Raw genomic sequence first — 18,283 nt, forward strand, 5'->3', positions numbered from 1 at the left:
ATAATGTGGCTTCTACAGAAACCCAAAAGAACTGATTTTGGAGAGCTTTAAGACAGTTGAACACAAGGAGGCATCGGGGCATAGAAGCACATCGGGAAGGCATGGAAGCTCTGTATACCTTCCCATATACCTCACCCTATACATTTCTTCCATCTGGCTATTCAACTGTATCCTCTGTAATATCCTTTATAATAAATGAGTAAATACAAGTAAAACATTTCTCTGAGTTCTGTGAGCCATCCTAGCAAATTAATCAAACCCAAGGGGGGAATCCCAATTTATAGCAAGTCAGTCAGAAGTACAGGTCACAACCTGGGACTTGTGATTGGCATCTGAAATAGGAGGCAGTCTGGTGGGACTGAGCCCTCAACCTGCGGGATCTGACACTCTCTCCAGACAGTGTTAGAACTGAGTTGAATTAGAAGACACCCAGCTGGTGTCCACTGTACAACTGCATGGTATGCAAGGAGAAAGCCCCATACATCTGGTGTCAGAAGTATTGCACTGAGTGGTGTGTGAGAATAGGAAAAACACTTTGGGTTTTTTCCCTATCTCTACAGTAGAGTAGGCACATTTAATCAATTATATTAACAATATGGAACAGCTAAAACCAAAAAGAAATGCAGAAAGCTCTATGTGGGAGTAAAGCCCTATCACCTCAGGAAGTTCAACAAAGTATATAAAAAGGAGATAGGCGGATTAGATCTTTTTAATGTTAGTGGGCTCCATACAACCACCGAGCATAGCACAAAGCTAAAAAGGTAATGCACATATAGATGGACATAGCCATTGCCTGCCAAGTATTCATTCTCCTGCTGATAAATTTCCTTTGGGGAAATCCTCTCTCCTCAATTCACCTTGCTTGAACGGCCTTAATCTTAATCTCGTATCAAGGGTGATGATGAATCTAAGATTAATTAAAATTAAGCCAAATCAGAATTGTAAGAGGCTCCTGCTTTAGTTCTTTAACTCTTTTCTCTCCAGACTTACAACTTGCAGAGTGGGGTGATAGGAATGAAGTTATGTACCATGAGGAGAGAGCCTGACTGAGAATGAAGCCAATAGAAAGTGGAGAGACCAAACCCTGATGACATCGCTTGAACTCCTGGATCTAGCCTGGGTTTCCCTAGAATTTTCAGTTACATGAGCTAGTAAATTCTGTCTTACTCGAGCTCATCTGAGTTGGTTTTCCTGTTTGTAAGTGAAAGGACAGTGATAAGTAAAGGTTCCTTTTCAGTACAGGAATTAGAAATTAATAAGCTTGTTGTTAGAAAGAATATGGTCTTGGGAGTTCAACCAGATCTGGTTTCATAGTCTTGTTCTGATACTATCTGGCCAACAATGGCCAAGAAAATCCAGTTTTCTGAACTTTGGCATTCTCCATTATAAATAAGGAAAAATAACCACAACTGTGAATTGTAGTGGATAATTAAATGAGAAAGTAACCCACAATGCTCCACAGTAACACTCAATTATTATTCAAATGTTCTGAGGCTCTTTAAAAAGTCATTGAAAGTCACTTAAATTTCATCCTTCCAAGATAAGATTATCATAATGAATAAAAATAAAGTTACTTCTGTGATCTACCTATAGATAGTTATAGAGTAGTTAAAAAAAAACGTATTGGGTATAAGGTTGAAAATACTACCTCTTTCTAAAAATAAGCTATTCAAAGAATTCTATCTCTATGACCCAAACACTATTTTTTTGTTGTCACTTCTTGTTTTTTCTTTTTAAATGACTCCCCAACAAAAATATTTACCTTCAAAGTATATACTCCCATTCTGCCTGGAACCTTATAGAAGATGCCCTCTTCACCTCTGGAGTTTGTGTGTAGCATTGCATTCAGGCATGCAAGAGGGGAAGTTCCACTGCAAAACAAAAAGACGATGATGAAGAACACAATGATTAGTTTCTGTCTCTGAATATCCTATTTAACACTGATTTAAGATAAAATTAATTGGTTAGTATTCCTTTGACTTACACACATTTTATAAACTATAAAAAGTCCATCAATAGAGAAAGAGGCTGCCATGGAGAAAACAGATTAAAATTCCTTACCATCTATCTAAAGAAAAAATAATTCCTTAATCCCAATCCAGTATCTAACAAGTCAGTCAAGTAAAATACAGTAGTATCACAAATATATTTTGTAAACATACTATTTTATTTAGCACAAGCTTCACAATTGTCCAGAGGTAAAAAGGGGAAAAACACACACGCACGCACATTCAAATAAACAGTATTAATTTCCTTGTATACTGATGCACCAGACTGAATTTGCATCATGAAACTATCACATTGCCATGATCTCTTCTATTTAAACCTATCAAGACATCACTCAGAAAAGTATTAATAGGTTTATGAATATTCATTACGTATATAGCAACTTGGTTAGATGTTTATTAATTCTACTATACATTTATCATATTTTCTAGAATTTTAGGCATATGATAAAATTATCTGTAAAAATGTAAATGTATTATTTTCTAATTATAATCATATTTCATTTTCCTATCTTTTTGTACTTATCTAACAAATAGGAATAAAAATTATTAATGGAAATTGTTGCTTTCTCCCTTTCTTAAGGGAATGGCACTAGTATTTTACCACTGAGCCTAATGTTAGTTTATTGTTTAAGATAATTACTCACATGTCAAGAAAGAGGAAAGAGAACTGTAGATCAGATGCACACTTTTTAACATATGCCAAATGAAATCATATGCATTAAATAGTTCAATATAAAATATCAAAATTGACTAGCATAAAATTAAGTAAAATGGTGTTTATCTTGGATGATTAATCTTTAGCTTTTATGCAACAGGAATTATGAAAACATCAAGAAATTAGATAATATTAAAATTAAGAACTTCTAAATAAAGTATAATATAGAAAATAAAAGGTAGTAGGCAAAACATTGTTAAAAAACAGGTATTAGCATAAGGTTAAGAGCTGTAATATTAATATCTAAAGACAGTGCTATAATACTTAAAGACAGTGTTCATATATCTAAGGAAAGTATCACAAACTTTGTTAGATAAACTATTAGAATATTTCATACAAAAAATACAAGTAGCAAGCAAACACACAGAAAGTTCATATGGAAGCAATCAAATGGGAAACAATAAGGTGTCAGGAGTCTCTAAAGATGTGTGGTGTCCTTAAATGTTTTTTTTTTAATTTCTCATAATACTTAAGGTATACAGCAACTTAATTGCATATTTCCAACTCTTCTCCCTCTCAGGTCTCTGTTGTTGCTATTCAATAACCAAAAATAAACCTACTAGAAGAGGCTATTAGATATCTTGGGTATACCTAAAGATAAGAGAACAGGGACACTGAGTCCACTGTCTTTTGGTACTATGAAAGTGTTGAGGGACAAACACTGGAAAGGTCTGTTCCCCCTAACAACACAGGTGGAGAACAACAAAAATACAGAAAACCCTTTTGTTGAAGAAAGTGTTGGGCATCTCCAGGTTGATTTTCACAGCTATGTTTATCCAATTTGGATATGTGCATGTTAAAAATACAAATAATGCAATTCCAATCAGGATCCCAAAGTTTCTATCAAAGAAATAAATTAAAAATTGCCAAGAAATTTCTAGGAAAAAATGATGGGAGACTTAAGAAGAATAAATTGTACTCCAGGCTGCTATTATTGAAGCAGTATGTTTCTAGGACAGGAAAAATGGGCAAATGAGCACTCTTACAGACTGCAGATAGAAGAAAACAGCAAATGCAGAAACAGATCATAATAAATTGAAAAGGTACCATTTACATTTAGTAGGAAGAAGATGGCGGCATGCCATGGTTAACTGTTATTTGATTACCTGGCATCTGTTCCTCCTTCTTCTGGAGATAGTACTAAAATTACTTGTGAAATAGCCCTTTTCCCACTCTTAGTCATGTGGTTGAGAAAGACTTAAAGCCCATGCTCATCACAGGGGTAAATCCACACTGGCTTAAGCTAATCAGTTTGTCGCACCCTACTCCCTGGTCCAAGTCCACAGAGACAGATTCAGGAACAAACACATGACTTAATCAGGGCCAACAATCAAAGGAGTAATTTATTTGGGGATTTGAGAAAAGAAATTTGTTCTCTAGAGAATCTTCAGAAAGGGAACCTTTCTCTTCCTGAGTGGTATTAGGAAGTAAGGCCTAAAACTTTCCGTCACTGTGTGACCATGAGGGAAGGATCTACAATCAGAGTAGAACACATAGGACAGACAGGGGAATGACACAGAAAAAATACAACACCCAAAAGGGCAGAAATGAGAAAAGGGGAGGAAGCATTATTACTTTTGCCACTGTATCAAGCCTTGCCTAAACCAGTCCCATCTTTGTAATTTTGTTGAAGTTTTAAGTCATAAGAAACTGAAAGAGTTCTAAATAAAATAGTTTAACAGTGCAGGCATATCTTATATATCAGGGGGAAAAAGTGCTCACAGGATATATAAAAACATATTCGAAATTTACTAAAGGCCAAAAGGCAAAATGTAAAAGATATTAAAACAGTATAACCTAGAAGAAAGCTTTCTACAAAAGAGAAAAAAATCCAAAAACCACAAAAGAAAGAAACATGCTGAGTATATAAAAATAAAAATTTCTATATGGGAAAAAAATACAACAAAATATAGAAAATACATAAAGCTGGGATAATTAACTGCAAAACATATGGCAGACCAAAGATCAATAGTCCTAAGAAGAGATTCATTGAGGAAAACACAAACAACCCATTAGAAAAAATAGATAAAGGTTACGAACAAATGATTCATAAAATATCAATGTAAATGACCAATAAAACACATGAAAAGCTCAAACCTAACAGTGGTCAAAAGAAAGCAAATTAAATCAAGATACTATTGGTCTGACTGGGAGAAATGAAATGGATTCAAGCCTTAATTAAAAGTCTTATACCAATGTCAATTTCCTTGTTTTGACATTGTACTACATTTATATAAGATACTACCATTGAAAGAAGCTAGGTTAAGTGTACGTGGAACTCTGTGTACTATTTTTGCAATTTCCGTTGAATCTATGATCATTTCAAAATAACAGAAAAAACCAAATGGATTGAGAAAAAATCCACTGCTGATAAGGTTATGGGCAAATAAGCCCTCACAGATAAAGGGATAAAGGGAGAACGGAAAACTGCTACCTTTCCCCACATTTCTTTTGTTCCTTAGGAAAGTAACATGGAAGTACCCATTAAAATTAAAAATATTTGGGAACCCAATGCAACAGTCCTACTTGAATCTATCCTACCAAAATAAGGCCATAAGTTAGGGACATATGTACAAAGATTTACTCTACCATTTGAAGCATCAAAGCACTGAAAAATCAGCTGGGCACAGTGGTGCAAGCTGGTAATCCCAGCTACTCTGGAGGCTGAGGCAGGAGGATATTTAAGCTCAGCAGTTCAAAACTAGGTGGGGCAACACAGCAAGAACCCTGTCTCTGGCCGGGTGCGGTGGCTCATGCCTGTAATCCTAGCACTCTGGGAGGCCGAGGCGGGTGGATCGCTCGAGGTCAGGAGTTCGAGACCAGCCTCAGCAAGAGTGAGACCCAGTCTCTACCAAAAATAGAAAGAAATGATTTGGACAGCTAAAAATCTATATATAGAAAAAATTAGCCAGGGATGGTGGCCCATGCCTGTAGTCCCAGCTACTCGGGAGGCTGAGGCAGGAGGATCGCTTAAGCCCAGGAGTCTGAGGTTGCTGTGAGCTAGGCTGATGCCACGGCACTCACTCCAGACTGGGCAACAAAGCGAGATCTGTCTCAAAAAAAAAAAAAAAAAAAAAAAAAAAAGAACCTGTCTCAAAAAAAGGTCACTGAAAAATGACCTCAAAGTCCATTAATAAGGGAATGGCTGACCATGTTAATAGAGCAACCAACAGGACATGAATCAATAACAGCCTTAATAGCTAAAGGAGTGCTAACTACGTTCCAGGAAGCCTTTTGTTTAGTCCTCACAACAATCCTATGAGGCAGGCAAAATCACTATACCATTTTTACAAAGGAAGAAACTAACATATAGAGGTGTTTAATAAGCTGTTCAAGACCACGCTGTTAGTTAATGGTGAAGCAAAGATTCTAGTTAACAAGAAAGAAAACAGAACAGAGAAGAGATGGCTTAAGAAGAGAATATATGAACAAGAAAAAAAAAGTTCAATAATCCACTTGGTAAGTTTACCCCAATTAATGATATTCAATTTCAATATTAGGTACCTACTCTGTTTAAGGCAATAAACTAAGATCTGTGGATCCAGACAGGAAAGCTTTCTTAGCTCAGAATCTAATAGAGAAGATAGATAAGGGAGCAGACAGCCACATCACATTGTGATCAGTGCTAATAATATAGAGATAGGTCCAAAATCCCTGATCCAAAACACTTAAGCTGAATGATTCAGACATAAGAATTTTTTGGATTTTAGAAAAATAACATGATACAACATAAATTATGTAACACCGCCATGGATATTAGGGGCAGCATTCCATAACCGAACACAGTGAAACACAGGAATACTCACACTAACTGCGACAAACAAAGATTATGTAGAGTCTCATGTCAATTCAAGAGAAGTGTTGTCAAATGAGTTTTGGTGCTAAACATTTGAAGAAACTTCATTTTTCAAGTATTTTGGTTATTGTAATCATGGATAAGACACTGTGCACCTGCATATAAAAAGTGCTTTAGGTCAGAGGAAAAAAAAAATCTAGTCTAGGGCTTAGCACTCAGCAACAATAACAACAAAAGCAACAACAAAAGCAACAAAACAGTCTTTAAAGTGAGACCTATAAAATGAAAGTAAATGGCATAAACATCTGGTGAAAAGATGTGAGAAGAGTATACAGAAACCATCATAAAATTTCCTTGAAAATCTGGGTATAATTTCCCTCTTTAAAACAAGGAAGTTTTGAAAAACCCACAAAATATATACAACACAGTACTATTTAAAACAAAATTTAGATTTGATCTCAGAAAAATACAAAAGGTCAGAGAATCCTGAGCAGTTTATTTTTGCAAAAAATGAAGCAATGGCAGAGGAATAAAACAGGATATACTGTCTACGATGGCTAGAATACATCTTCATGGGAAGTAGCTGCAGAATTCTATAATTAAACAAAAATAACTGAATGACTTGAAGAAATAAGGCACCATCTGTATAGGTGATAAAATCTTAGTATTGAAATCAATACCAACATAAAGGCAAGTAAATTTAATATGCATAAGTACTGACACAGCTGACCCAAGAACCACCTCAAGGCCTGGCATGGTGGCTCATGCCTGTAATCCTAGCACTCTGGGAGGCTGAGGCAGGAAGATCACTTGGGCCCAGAAGTTCAAGATCAGCCTGAGCAAGAGTGAGACCCCCTATCTACAAAAAAATACAAAAATTAGCTGGGTGTGGTGGCATACACCTGTAGTCCCAGCTACTCGGGAGGCTGAGGCAGGAGGATCACTTGGGCCCAGAAGTTCAAGACCAGCCTGAGCAAGAATGAGACCCCATATCTACAAAAAAATACAAAAATTAGCTGGGTGTGGTGGCATGCACCTGTAGTCCCAGCTACTCGGGAGGCTGAGGCAGGAGGATCGCTTGGGCCTAGGAGTTTGAGGTTGCAGATCGATAGAGCAAGACTCTGTCTAAAAAAAAAAAAAAAAAAAAGCAAGAATCTCCTCAAAGATAAGAATCTCCTCAAAGATTACATAACTATCATGAAACCATTCAACTTTTAATTTTTATTGTCCATGCTCAAGAGACTAGAGTTAAAGAGGCAGGAGTTCGTTTAAGGAGAGGAAAAAGGGTAGTGCTATAATTTTATGCTGAATCTTCCAACTCATGTAAGCAAATACACTAATGTTTTATACACAAGGCATAAAGAACTGAAGTGACTTCATTCATATTGCCAATGGCCATTTTTAGTTCTCTTTGCAATAAAAAAGTGGTTCCTTAGCAGTAGCTAGCAGGGCCAAGAGAACTAAGGTCAATAATTGCACTGCTTAGAGGAGGCGAATATAGTAACCCATGAAAGGAGACATCACTACATGGTAGAAGAACCAGATTTAAGGATTTGTACTAATCTGCATTCAGATCTGAGTATAGCCTGGGCAAGTAAAATGGAGGTATTACCATCTACTCTGTAACCAACTGTGTAGATTACAGATAACATAAAGAGTAGGCTGCAGAGTCAAGACTCAGTAACTATGGTGGTTACTTTACCAACTTGCTCCCATACCCCAGTCTGGTGGTGTTCCTGTGTTCCTTATCCCAAGAGTCAGTAACCTCACCCTCAACCCCATCTATTCTCCACTCTGCAGCTAGAGCAACCTTCTAAAAATGAATATGATCATGTCACCTACTGCCCAGCTTAAAATTCATCCATCATAATATTTTTAGGATAAAATATAAAATTATCAAACTAATCTGATTTCAACCATTCTGCTACACACCCTCTCTGCTCCAGCCTACTTTAGCCCTCTTTCCATTTTGTAACTTAAAATTATTCTGACTTCTTGACTTAATACTTCCTCTTACAATGATAAACTTCGCCTCTTCTTCTCCTAGCAAGCTCTAATTCACTCTTCAGATTTCAGCTTACTGTCCCTTGCTTAAGGAAGCCACTTCTATGTTCTACAGAATCCTATACTTCTCCGAAACATGTATTATTTATAACTACAAATACTGTAAGGAAAAATTTTTAGTTTAATATCTGACTCCATTGGGAGCCAGCCAGATTTGATGACGTGTGATTTTATTTAAGGTATAGGAAGGGTAGGGAACCTGCAGCCTTCTGGTTAAGATTATTCTTTCTTAAGCACCAAAAGAGGCAAGAAAAGCTCATCTTTTTCTGCTGCACCCCTTTTATTAAAAGGATTTGCTCTATAAAATTTGGATTCAGTCCAAAGGCCACACTTAAGGACCTAGAAGACCACATGTAGTCTTTAGACCACAGGTTCCCCACCCTGGCAATCTCTGGAAAGCAGATTCTCTCTTCTTTTCTATATTTGAGCCCAAAACCATCCAGCTCCAGGGCCTGCTAGAAGTCATCTTACAATTTTGATGGATGAGGTTACTGAGAATTGAACAAAAATGAAGGAAGCAGAGCTATTCATGAAACTGCTGGAGCATCTTGGTAAGTTTTGCCTGGGTTTTTCAGTTACATTAAGTGATGAATTTCCTTCAATATTTAAGCCAGTTTACACTGTGTTTTCTGTTATTTACAACTGAAAATAACTGAAACAAAACACCTAGGTAAAAGCACTCAAATTTATAGAAATATGAAAGGAGAACAGAAGAAAAGTATAACAGAATATTCAAAGGTAAACCACACTCTTCTATTAATGAGAAAATACTATCTTTATGAATCAATAATGTATATTAAGTAATAATGTATGAAGAGGCAAGGTGCTACGCAAATCTGTACAGACTAACTCAAATACTCAGATCCTCAGAAACATTTATCTTAATTTTTTTCTAAAAGTTGAGCTTCAAGGATTAAGAAAGAATCAAACTGGGATCTAGGCATGAAAAGCCAAAGTGGCAGCTTGAATTACTATTTTTATTTCATCATTCATTCCATCATGTGGCCTTGCAGTACATTAAAGTGAAAAATATTTCCCTGACACAATGATGTTGAGCTTGGCCACAAGACTTGATTTGGTCAATGAAATAATAATATAAATGACGGAAACAGGCTAAAATGTGTTTGCACTGTTTGGCTTACTCCTGTGAATGCCGTGAGAGCGAGGCTACTGATTCCAGGGGAAGAGAGCAATCCACCAAGTCTAGCCAAAAATAACTTAGCCCAGCTAACCTAAAGACATGAGGATGAAAAAAGTATTTATGGTTACAAACCACTGAAATTTTGACATCATTATGCAGTAAAAATTGACCAATAAAGCAAGCCCTGTATAATGCAAGAAACACTTGCTTTCTTAGCAATACTCACTGCCAAAAGATAGTAAACAAAGTTCTTAAAAGCATAAATGAAAAATTAGGCCAGGTGTGGTGGCTCACGCCTGTAATCCTAGCACTCTGGGAGACCAAGGCTAAAGGATTACTTGAACTCAGGAATTTGACAATAGCTTGAGCAAGAGCAAGACCCCATCTCTACAAAAAAAAAAAACAAAAAACAAAAAAAACACTCAGAAAAATTAGCCGGGCACGCGGGCGCACAACTGTAGCACCAGCTACTTGGGAGGCTGAGGCAGGAGAATCACTTGAGCCCTGGAATTTGAGGTTGCAGTTAGCTACAGTGTCACCACTGCACTCTAGCTGGGGCAACAGAGCCAGACTCTGTCTCCAAAAAAAATAAAAAAGTATAAATGAAAAATTTTACATCCAGTTTAGATGTCATTCAAACAAAGAATCAATAGAAAACATTCTTTTTTTTTTTTTGAGACAGAGTCTCACTCTGTTGCCCGGGCTAGAGTGAGTGCCGTGGCGTCAGCTTAGCTCACAGCAACCTCAAACTCCTGGGCTCAAGTAATCCTCCTGCCTCAGCCTCCCGAGTAGCTGGGACTATAGGCATGTGCCACCATGCCCAGCTAATTTTTTTTTATATATATTTTTAGCTGTCCATATAATTTCTTTCTATTTTTAGTAGAGACAGGGTCTCGCTCTTGCTCAGGCTGGTCTCAAACTCCTGAGCTCAAACAATCCTCCCGCCTCAGCCTCCCAGAGTGCTAGGATTACAGGCGCCCGGCCCAGAAAACATTCTTAAGCCCACAAGAACTCAGGGAAAAGATCACCCATAAACTTAAAAATTCTATTTGATGATGATGATGAAGTCCAGAAAACAAAGAAATGCACCAAAATAAACAATTCAGGAATGGATAAAATGTCTTTTGAAAAAAACTGTGGTATATACATTTGCAATTAGGTAATACATGAGAAATATCAATGTTTTCTATTTTTTTTCAACTTTCATTTTAAAAACAACACACCTTCAGAATTTTTGTATTTTCTTTTGCCTCAATTTCAGAGATCACTTAGGAATTAACAGTCTCTCTGTGGTGAAGAAACTAAAGTCTAGCAATTTTCTTGGTTTCCTCAATTAAATGCAGTAACAGTTACAACAGTTATTCTAGTTAGAGAAATTCAGGATTATTTTATTCAGTGTACATTTTTTCATTAATTGTTTGGAGGGGTTATTGGGGATCATTTTTACAAAAATATTGAAGTAAATACAAAACAAAATAACTGCTAAAAGACAGTAAGGTTCTTTTTCAAAATCACTTCCTTTGTCAAACAAAACAAAACCTAGAACAGTAGGTAGAGGGGACACTGCACACAGATCAAAGTGAAGGACTTCCACTTCAACAGAAAAGACACGTTGAATAGCAAGGTATTTGCTGATCAAGTACAAGAAGACACATACATACTCAATAAGAGAGTCACAGTCCCAGATGCCCACAAACACAAAGAATGGGGATACCTATCAATAACATTCAAAGATCAAGAGGCAAGCCAAAAATGAAGAAGCTGAGAAAACTAGTGGTTTTAGAATGAGTATATATAGATCATATCACCAAAACTTTTAGTCATTTAAATTATATGGTAATGATCTTTAGGAGAAAAATTGTCTTTTTACTAATATTAATATTAACATAAAAGCATTTTTAGCATTTTAGTAATTTGAAAGTTTGTTATAGCAAGGTATATTTTCAAATAGAATTTCAAAGGCTTTGCAAACCTATGATAGAATGGCTTACATGTTAAAATTTACTACCTTTAATCTACAGTATACTTGACAAATGATTCATTATGCCTCAAAGCTGTTTACTAATGCTAAAGACTTCTCTAAATGCTGTTCTTGGAGAGATTAAACTGTGACTTCTCCTAAAGCAATAAATGATTACAGTAGAAATAACCCAAAGAATAAGAATCTGAGAGTTCATGCTGATATAAATAGATGAACAAATCAATGAATGGGGGAGAACTGCTTGCAGTAGAATTCCAACAAAGAAATATAGAAAGAATGACGGAATTAGAAAGATCACCTATGTGGCAAACACAATGGTAAGTTTCAGGCAAGTATGATCAATGAATGCTGTAGTAGATAAGACCCTAAAATGACCCCCAATTATCCCTACTTCCTGGTATTCACAGTCCTTGTGTAATCCCTTCCCCTTGAGTGTGGGTGACATCTGTGACTTGCTTCTAACCAACAGAATACAGCAAAATTGATGGGATGTCACATTAGTGACAATTTTACATATGACTGCAGCATCCTTGCTAGGCAACTCTCCTTTGCTGGCTTTGAGGAAGCATGTGGCCATGTCGGGAAGGCCTATGTGGCAAAGAACTCAGGACAGCCTCTAGCCAATACCCGGCTAGGAACTCAGACCCTCAATCTTATAACCCACAAGGATTCTGAATCCTGCCCACAAGAGAGCTTGGAAGCTGATCATTCCCCAATCAAGTCTTCAGATAAGAACTCGGCCCTGACCAACACTTTGATTGCTGCATTGCAGAGGACCTAGTAAAGCCATGCTCTGATTCCCAACACACAGAAACTGAGATAAATGTGTATAGTTTTAAGATGCTAAATCTGTGGTAATATTGTTAGCAGCCATAAATAGTAATGAGATGCTAAAACTAGTGGGCAAAGGTACAATGAGAAACAAGATATTTATATAGTCTCAAAGTATCTCCCCATAAAATATGTTTTAATTACCAAAGGGGAAAAAATGTATCTTTACAGTGGAGAAACTTGGTAGACACTGCATAAACCAAGAAATCAAAGTTATCATCACCAATATTGGAGTAAACTGAAATAATGTGCCTCCTGACATGATGCAGTAAAAATGACACAGCAATTCTGTGATAGTCCTGCCAAAATGCACAACCTGAATCTACTCATGAGAAAACATCAGACATTGAGAGACAGACTACAAAATAGCTGGCCCGTACTCTTTAAAAATATCAAGGTCATGAAAGACAAAGACTGAAATACGGTTCCAGACTAAAGGGGACTAAAGACACATGAAAACTAAACACAAATAGAACATATGATCCTGGATTAGGATATCAGTGGAAGAATTACTAAATTTGGATAAAGTCTGTTGATCAGATAGGAATATTAGGTCAATGTAGAACTATCAATTATTTTGTCAGTTACTCTGATTATATAAAAGAATGTAATAATATTTGCCTTTAGAAAATTCCTCTGAAGCATTTAAAGGTAAATGGGGCATATCATGTCTATAATTTATTCTCATACATTTCAAAAACACAAATTAGGCAGATGTTAATAGCTGGAGAATCTAGGTAAAGGTTATATAAAAATTCTTTGTAACAGTTTTGCAACTTTTCTAGAAGTCTGTAATTAATAAATCAAATAAACAAATTAAAAATTAAAAACAGGCTAGGCGTGGTGGCTCACGCCTGTAATCCTAGCACTCTGGGAGGCCAAGGCGGGTAGATTGCTCGAGGTCAGGAGTTCGAGACCAGCCTGAACAAGAGCGAGACCCCGTCTCTACTAAAAAATAGAAAGAAATTAGCTGGACAACTAAAAATATATAGAAAAAATTAGCCGGGAATGGTGGTGCATGCCTGTAGTCCCAGCTGCTTGGGAGGCTGAAGCAGAAGGATTGCTTGAGCCCAGGAGTTTGAGGTTGCTGTGAGTGAGGCTGACACCATGGCACTCTAGCTGGGGCAACAGAGTGAGACTTTGTCTCAAGAAAAAAAAAAAAAATTAAAAAGTTATATAAGGCCGGGCGCGGTGGCTCACGCCTGTAATCCTAGCTCTGGGAGGCCGAGGCGGGTGGATCGCTCGAGGTCAGGAGTTCGAGACCAGCCTGAGCAAGAGTGAGACCCCGTCTCTACTAAAAATAGAAAGAAATTATCTGGCCAACTAAAAATATATATACAAAAAAAAAAAATTAGCCGGGCATGGTGGCTCATGCCTGTAGTCCCAGCTACTCGGGAGGCTGAGGCAGTAGGATCGCTTAAGCCCAGGAGTCTGAGGTTGCTGTGAGCTAGGCTGATGCCACGGCACTCACTCTAGCCCGGGCAACAGAGTGAGACTCTGTCTCAAAAAAAAAAAAAAAAAAAGTTATATAAAACAGAAAAGTCTATACAACAATATAGATAATGTGGACCAATGGAAAGAAAGGAAGTACTGTTGTCCTACGAACATAGATCAACCTCAAAAGATTATGTATTATGTATTCCATTTATATAAATTTCCAGATATGGCCAATCTACAGAGACAGAATGTAGATTATGGGCTGGCTGTAGGAATCAGTTTTACCTGTATACAGGTATGAGGGACCTTATTGGAGTGATGAAAATATTCTAAAACTGGATGATGGTGATCATGGGAACAACTCAGTAAATTTACTAAAAATCATGCTGGGTGCTGTGGCTCATGTATGTAATCCCAACACTTTGGGAGGCCAAGGTGGGAGGGCTGCTTGAGGCCAGGAGTTGGGAGACCAGCATGAGCAAGACAGTAAGACCCCATCTCTACAAAAAAATTAAAAAATTAGGTGGCTTCATTGCACAATGGATAGCACATAGGACCTTCTAGAGACTGGAGGCATTCAAACAATTAAAAAATTAGCCAGGCATGCTAGTGTGCACCTATAGTCTTAGCTACTCGGGAGGCTGAGGTAGGAGGATCATTTGAGCCCAGGAAAGGGAGGTTACAGTAAGCTATCATCACATCACTGCACTCCAGCCTGGGCAAAAGAGTGAGACCCTGTCTCTTTTAAAAAAAAAAAAATCACTGAATTGTACGGTGGAGTTTATGACATGTAAACTATACCTCAATAAAGTTGTTTTAAAAAAATACGGAACAGAAGCTAACTTGGTCTCTCATTCATTGATTATTTACAAAGGACCTATCATGTGGCAACACAGTGGTAAGTGTGGGTGATATAACAGAGGAAGTGAAGTTTCCATAAGAAGTACACATTCTTACATTTTAATGTAAAAATAACTGAACTGGGACTGAGCTAAGCCAAATGACAATCTATTTCCTGGCACGCCACACACTATAGTATCATTTATGATTAAATTGGCTTTTTTTTTTTGCCCCCAGAAAGATAAGGCAAGTTTGTACAAGTTTAAAATGTGCAATATATAAAAAGTTTAGCCACATTTTCAATTTTGCTATCAATTCAAGAACTGAAAAGTCAGAAACTCAGGTTTAGAACTTATGTTTTCTAATTTGTCAGTCACCAACCCCTCAGTTTACAAACAAGAATATATTTAACTGTAAATTCAGTAGTATTTGCAGCAAAATGATCATTCTTAATGTTTTGTAATTTTGTATTTAAAAAAGAGAGATCTTTTCCAAGAATTAACTGATAGCTTTCTCTATAAGTAATAATACCCAATTTCTCCACTGAAAATTATGACATTTTCCCTATTCTTTCTTTCATTTTAAGTTTCTTTCAGGGGCTTGAAAATACAAATTAAAAATGTAAATGAAGACTGGAATAGAGTTCATTAAGTATACACGGCCCAACAATTCTCAGTAAAAATCAAAGTCAATTCCTCAGCTTTAACTCGTTTTGTATTGTCTACAGCCCTCGTCATTCAAAAGTCCCTTGCCAATGCTCTCAAAGAATTTACTCACTTGTTTTACCAATTTATAATCATCACATTGTAGGCACAAGTTAATAAAAGCTCACATTCTTATCCTTCACTTCGGTAACCTTCTATTACTGTCTAGATTTCAAATTTAACAGAGTAAAATGAACATCTACTACATTATATAAAAAGTTAAAGACATTTCTGCTGGTGCAAAAAAAGTTGGGGACTGCTGTTTTAAGACATGAAACCCTTTCCAGATTATTTTTGATATCACAGACATTCCCTGCTGCAACCAATCTAAAAAATCTTAATACAAAAAACTTTTACAGTCCATCTTCAAAATTCACCAGTGTCCTCTAATATTTATTATCCCCATTTTAAATCTTTGATAAAGAGGTTTAAGGGTTTAAGGTTCAGTCTAATTTATTTAATCTTAGAGATATTCCCCCTTGCAACAGATTACACTGTCTAATCCCTACTTTAATCCCCAATCTCTTGTTCATTTTTCTGTACTCTCTCTTATAAAACACTCTTGCCAAAACTAGGCCTTAATCAGCTTCCCCATTCCTGGCTGAACTATTACACAATCTATATTTATCTTTCAAAGCTCAACCCCCTGAATTTCAATAGGATTAAGTAATACCCTCTGACTTTCAAAGTTTAAAAAAATGTGGAAGTTATCTAGTCCAGTTCCCCCAACAGATGCTTAAATGCCTTCATTTCAAGTCAATTTATTTTTATTTTTATTTTTTAAAAAAGAGGCAGGATCTCCCTCTGCTGCCCAGGCTGGAGTGCAGTGGCAAGATTATAGCTCACTGCAGCTTCAAAGTCCTGGGCTCAAGCAATCCTCCTGCCTCAGACTCCCAAGCAGCTACAACTATAGGTAAATGGCACCACACGCAGCTAAATTTTCTTTCTTTTTTTTTTTTTGTCTCAAACTCCTGGCCCCAAGGGATCCTCCCACCTTGGCCTCCCAAAGTGCTGGGATTACAGGTGTGAACCACTGCACCCAGCCTTAAATCAGTTTTAAATGTAAGGATATAGTAAATTTATAGTCAGTGTAACCACAATCTTTCACTCATATACACTTATACATGTATCTGTACAAACACAACACACCTCCCCATAATTACTGACATACAAACTCTCCAAATTCAATACCACATAACTTTAAAACCAAAAATAAGATTTTTATGGCATGTTTACCTGCCTTTATAAACAGACCACACAGAACAAAACTGAACTCAACAGCATACTTATGCTGGAAAACAGCTGAGTTTAGAAATTACCAAATTAACAGTCTTGGTAGATTTTAAATTCACCAAAAATTTTTGTATTCCTATACTCTTTCAATAAAACATTCTTCTTTCCCTTAATCATAACACCTGCAACTCCACCAACAACAGATTCATCTGGGTTAACAACTAATCTGCTTTTTAAAAAGAAATAATATAAATGTAGTTTTTCAATTTAAAAATTTAATTTAAAAAGTAGCCTCTGACTCATCCATACTTTAGTGAATTGGTTGCTTCAGACTGTTTTCCTCCCAAAACACACCATCAAACAAATGACAATGAAACCACTGGCAAGAGGGGAAAAGGGTATGCAGGAAAACTTTTAAACGAGCATTTTGGGGTAAGTAGTTCCAATCGGGGCCCCTAAATGAGAGGTTCTAGGCCAATCAGGTGGCAGAAGGGCACTGAAGAAATAAGAAGAGTGTCTAGGAATACCCTGGAAAGGAAGATCACAGAAACAAAATAGATTCCTTTGAAATTTTGCTTATTTACTCGAACTTACTCTTAACACTTAATCATAAATCGTCACTATCTTTATCTTCTCATTAGTATCTCTTTTTCCCCCCTGCCAATGTCTTTTAAAAAGCATGGCTTGTCCACTAGCAGGAAAAAGCAAAAACAGTTTCAAGTGAAGAAAACAGTATCTAGTGATTCTATATTCTATTTTTAAGTAAATACATACAACAAGTTTAACTTCATTTAGAGTAGATAAGCACAAACTTTTGGTATAGAAAGACCCTGGAGGCCAGGCGCGGTGGCTCACGCCTGTAATCCTAGCCCTCTGGGAGGCCGAGGCGGGTGGATCGCTTGAGGTCAGGAGTTCGAGACCAGCCTGAGCAACAGCAAGACCCCGTCTCTACTAAAAATAGAAATAAAAATTATCTGGACAACTAAAAATATATAGAGAAAAAATTAGCCGGGCATGGTGGCGCATGCCTGTAGTCCCAGCTACTCGGGAGGCTGAGGCAGTAGGATCGCTTCAGCCCAGGAGTTTGAGGTTGCTGTGAGCTAGGCTGACGCCCCAGCACTCACTGTAGCCCGGGCAACAAAGTGAGACTCTGTCTCAAAAAAAAAAAAAAGAAAGAAAGAAAAAGGAAAGAAAAAGGAAAAGGAAAAGGAAAAGGAAAAGGAAAAGGAAAAGGAAAAGGAAAAGGAAAGGAAAGGAAAGGAAAGAAGGAAGACCTTGGAGAACACAAACGTTCATTAAGATCCTTGACCACGCTCTTGAAACCTACTCAAAAGTAAAGCAGCAAAAGCAGCACTTATGTTTTAGAGTCAGACAGATATGAGTCCAAGTTCTATCACTAACTAACTAGCTATGCAATTTCTCATTGTTTCAATGTCTTTATGAGACAAAGACTTCACAGGGTTTATGTAAGATTACATAGATCATATGCACGAAGTACCAACTCCCATCTTAGTCAAGGCCATTTCTACTAC

At 36.9% G+C, this 18,283-nt stretch overlaps 1 protein-coding gene across 4 annotated transcripts in view; it reads right to left on the reverse strand.

Annotated features, from left to right (window-relative positions):
• ASXL2 (ASXL transcriptional regulator 2) overlaps window positions 1-18,283 on the reverse strand; it is a 126,741-nt gene that overhangs the window by 54,439 nt on the left and 54,019 nt on the right. For 3 of the 4 annotated variants that reach the window (XM_045549192.1, XM_045549193.1, XM_045549194.1), the window contains one exon: window positions 1,763-1,871. In XM_045549192.1, coding sequence (XP_045405148.1) covers window positions 1,763-1,871 — 109 coding nt within the window. Of the gene's footprint in view, window positions 1-1,762; window positions 1,872-18,283 lie in introns of those variants that run through there. The other variant, XM_045549195.1, reaches the window with a different exon arrangement.

This window comes from Lemur catta, chromosome 4 (assembly GCF_020740605.2).
Source record: "Lemur catta isolate mLemCat1 chromosome 4, mLemCat1.pri, whole genome shotgun sequence".
Lineage (NCBI taxonomy): Eukaryota > Metazoa > Chordata > Mammalia > Primates > Lemuridae > Lemur > Lemur catta.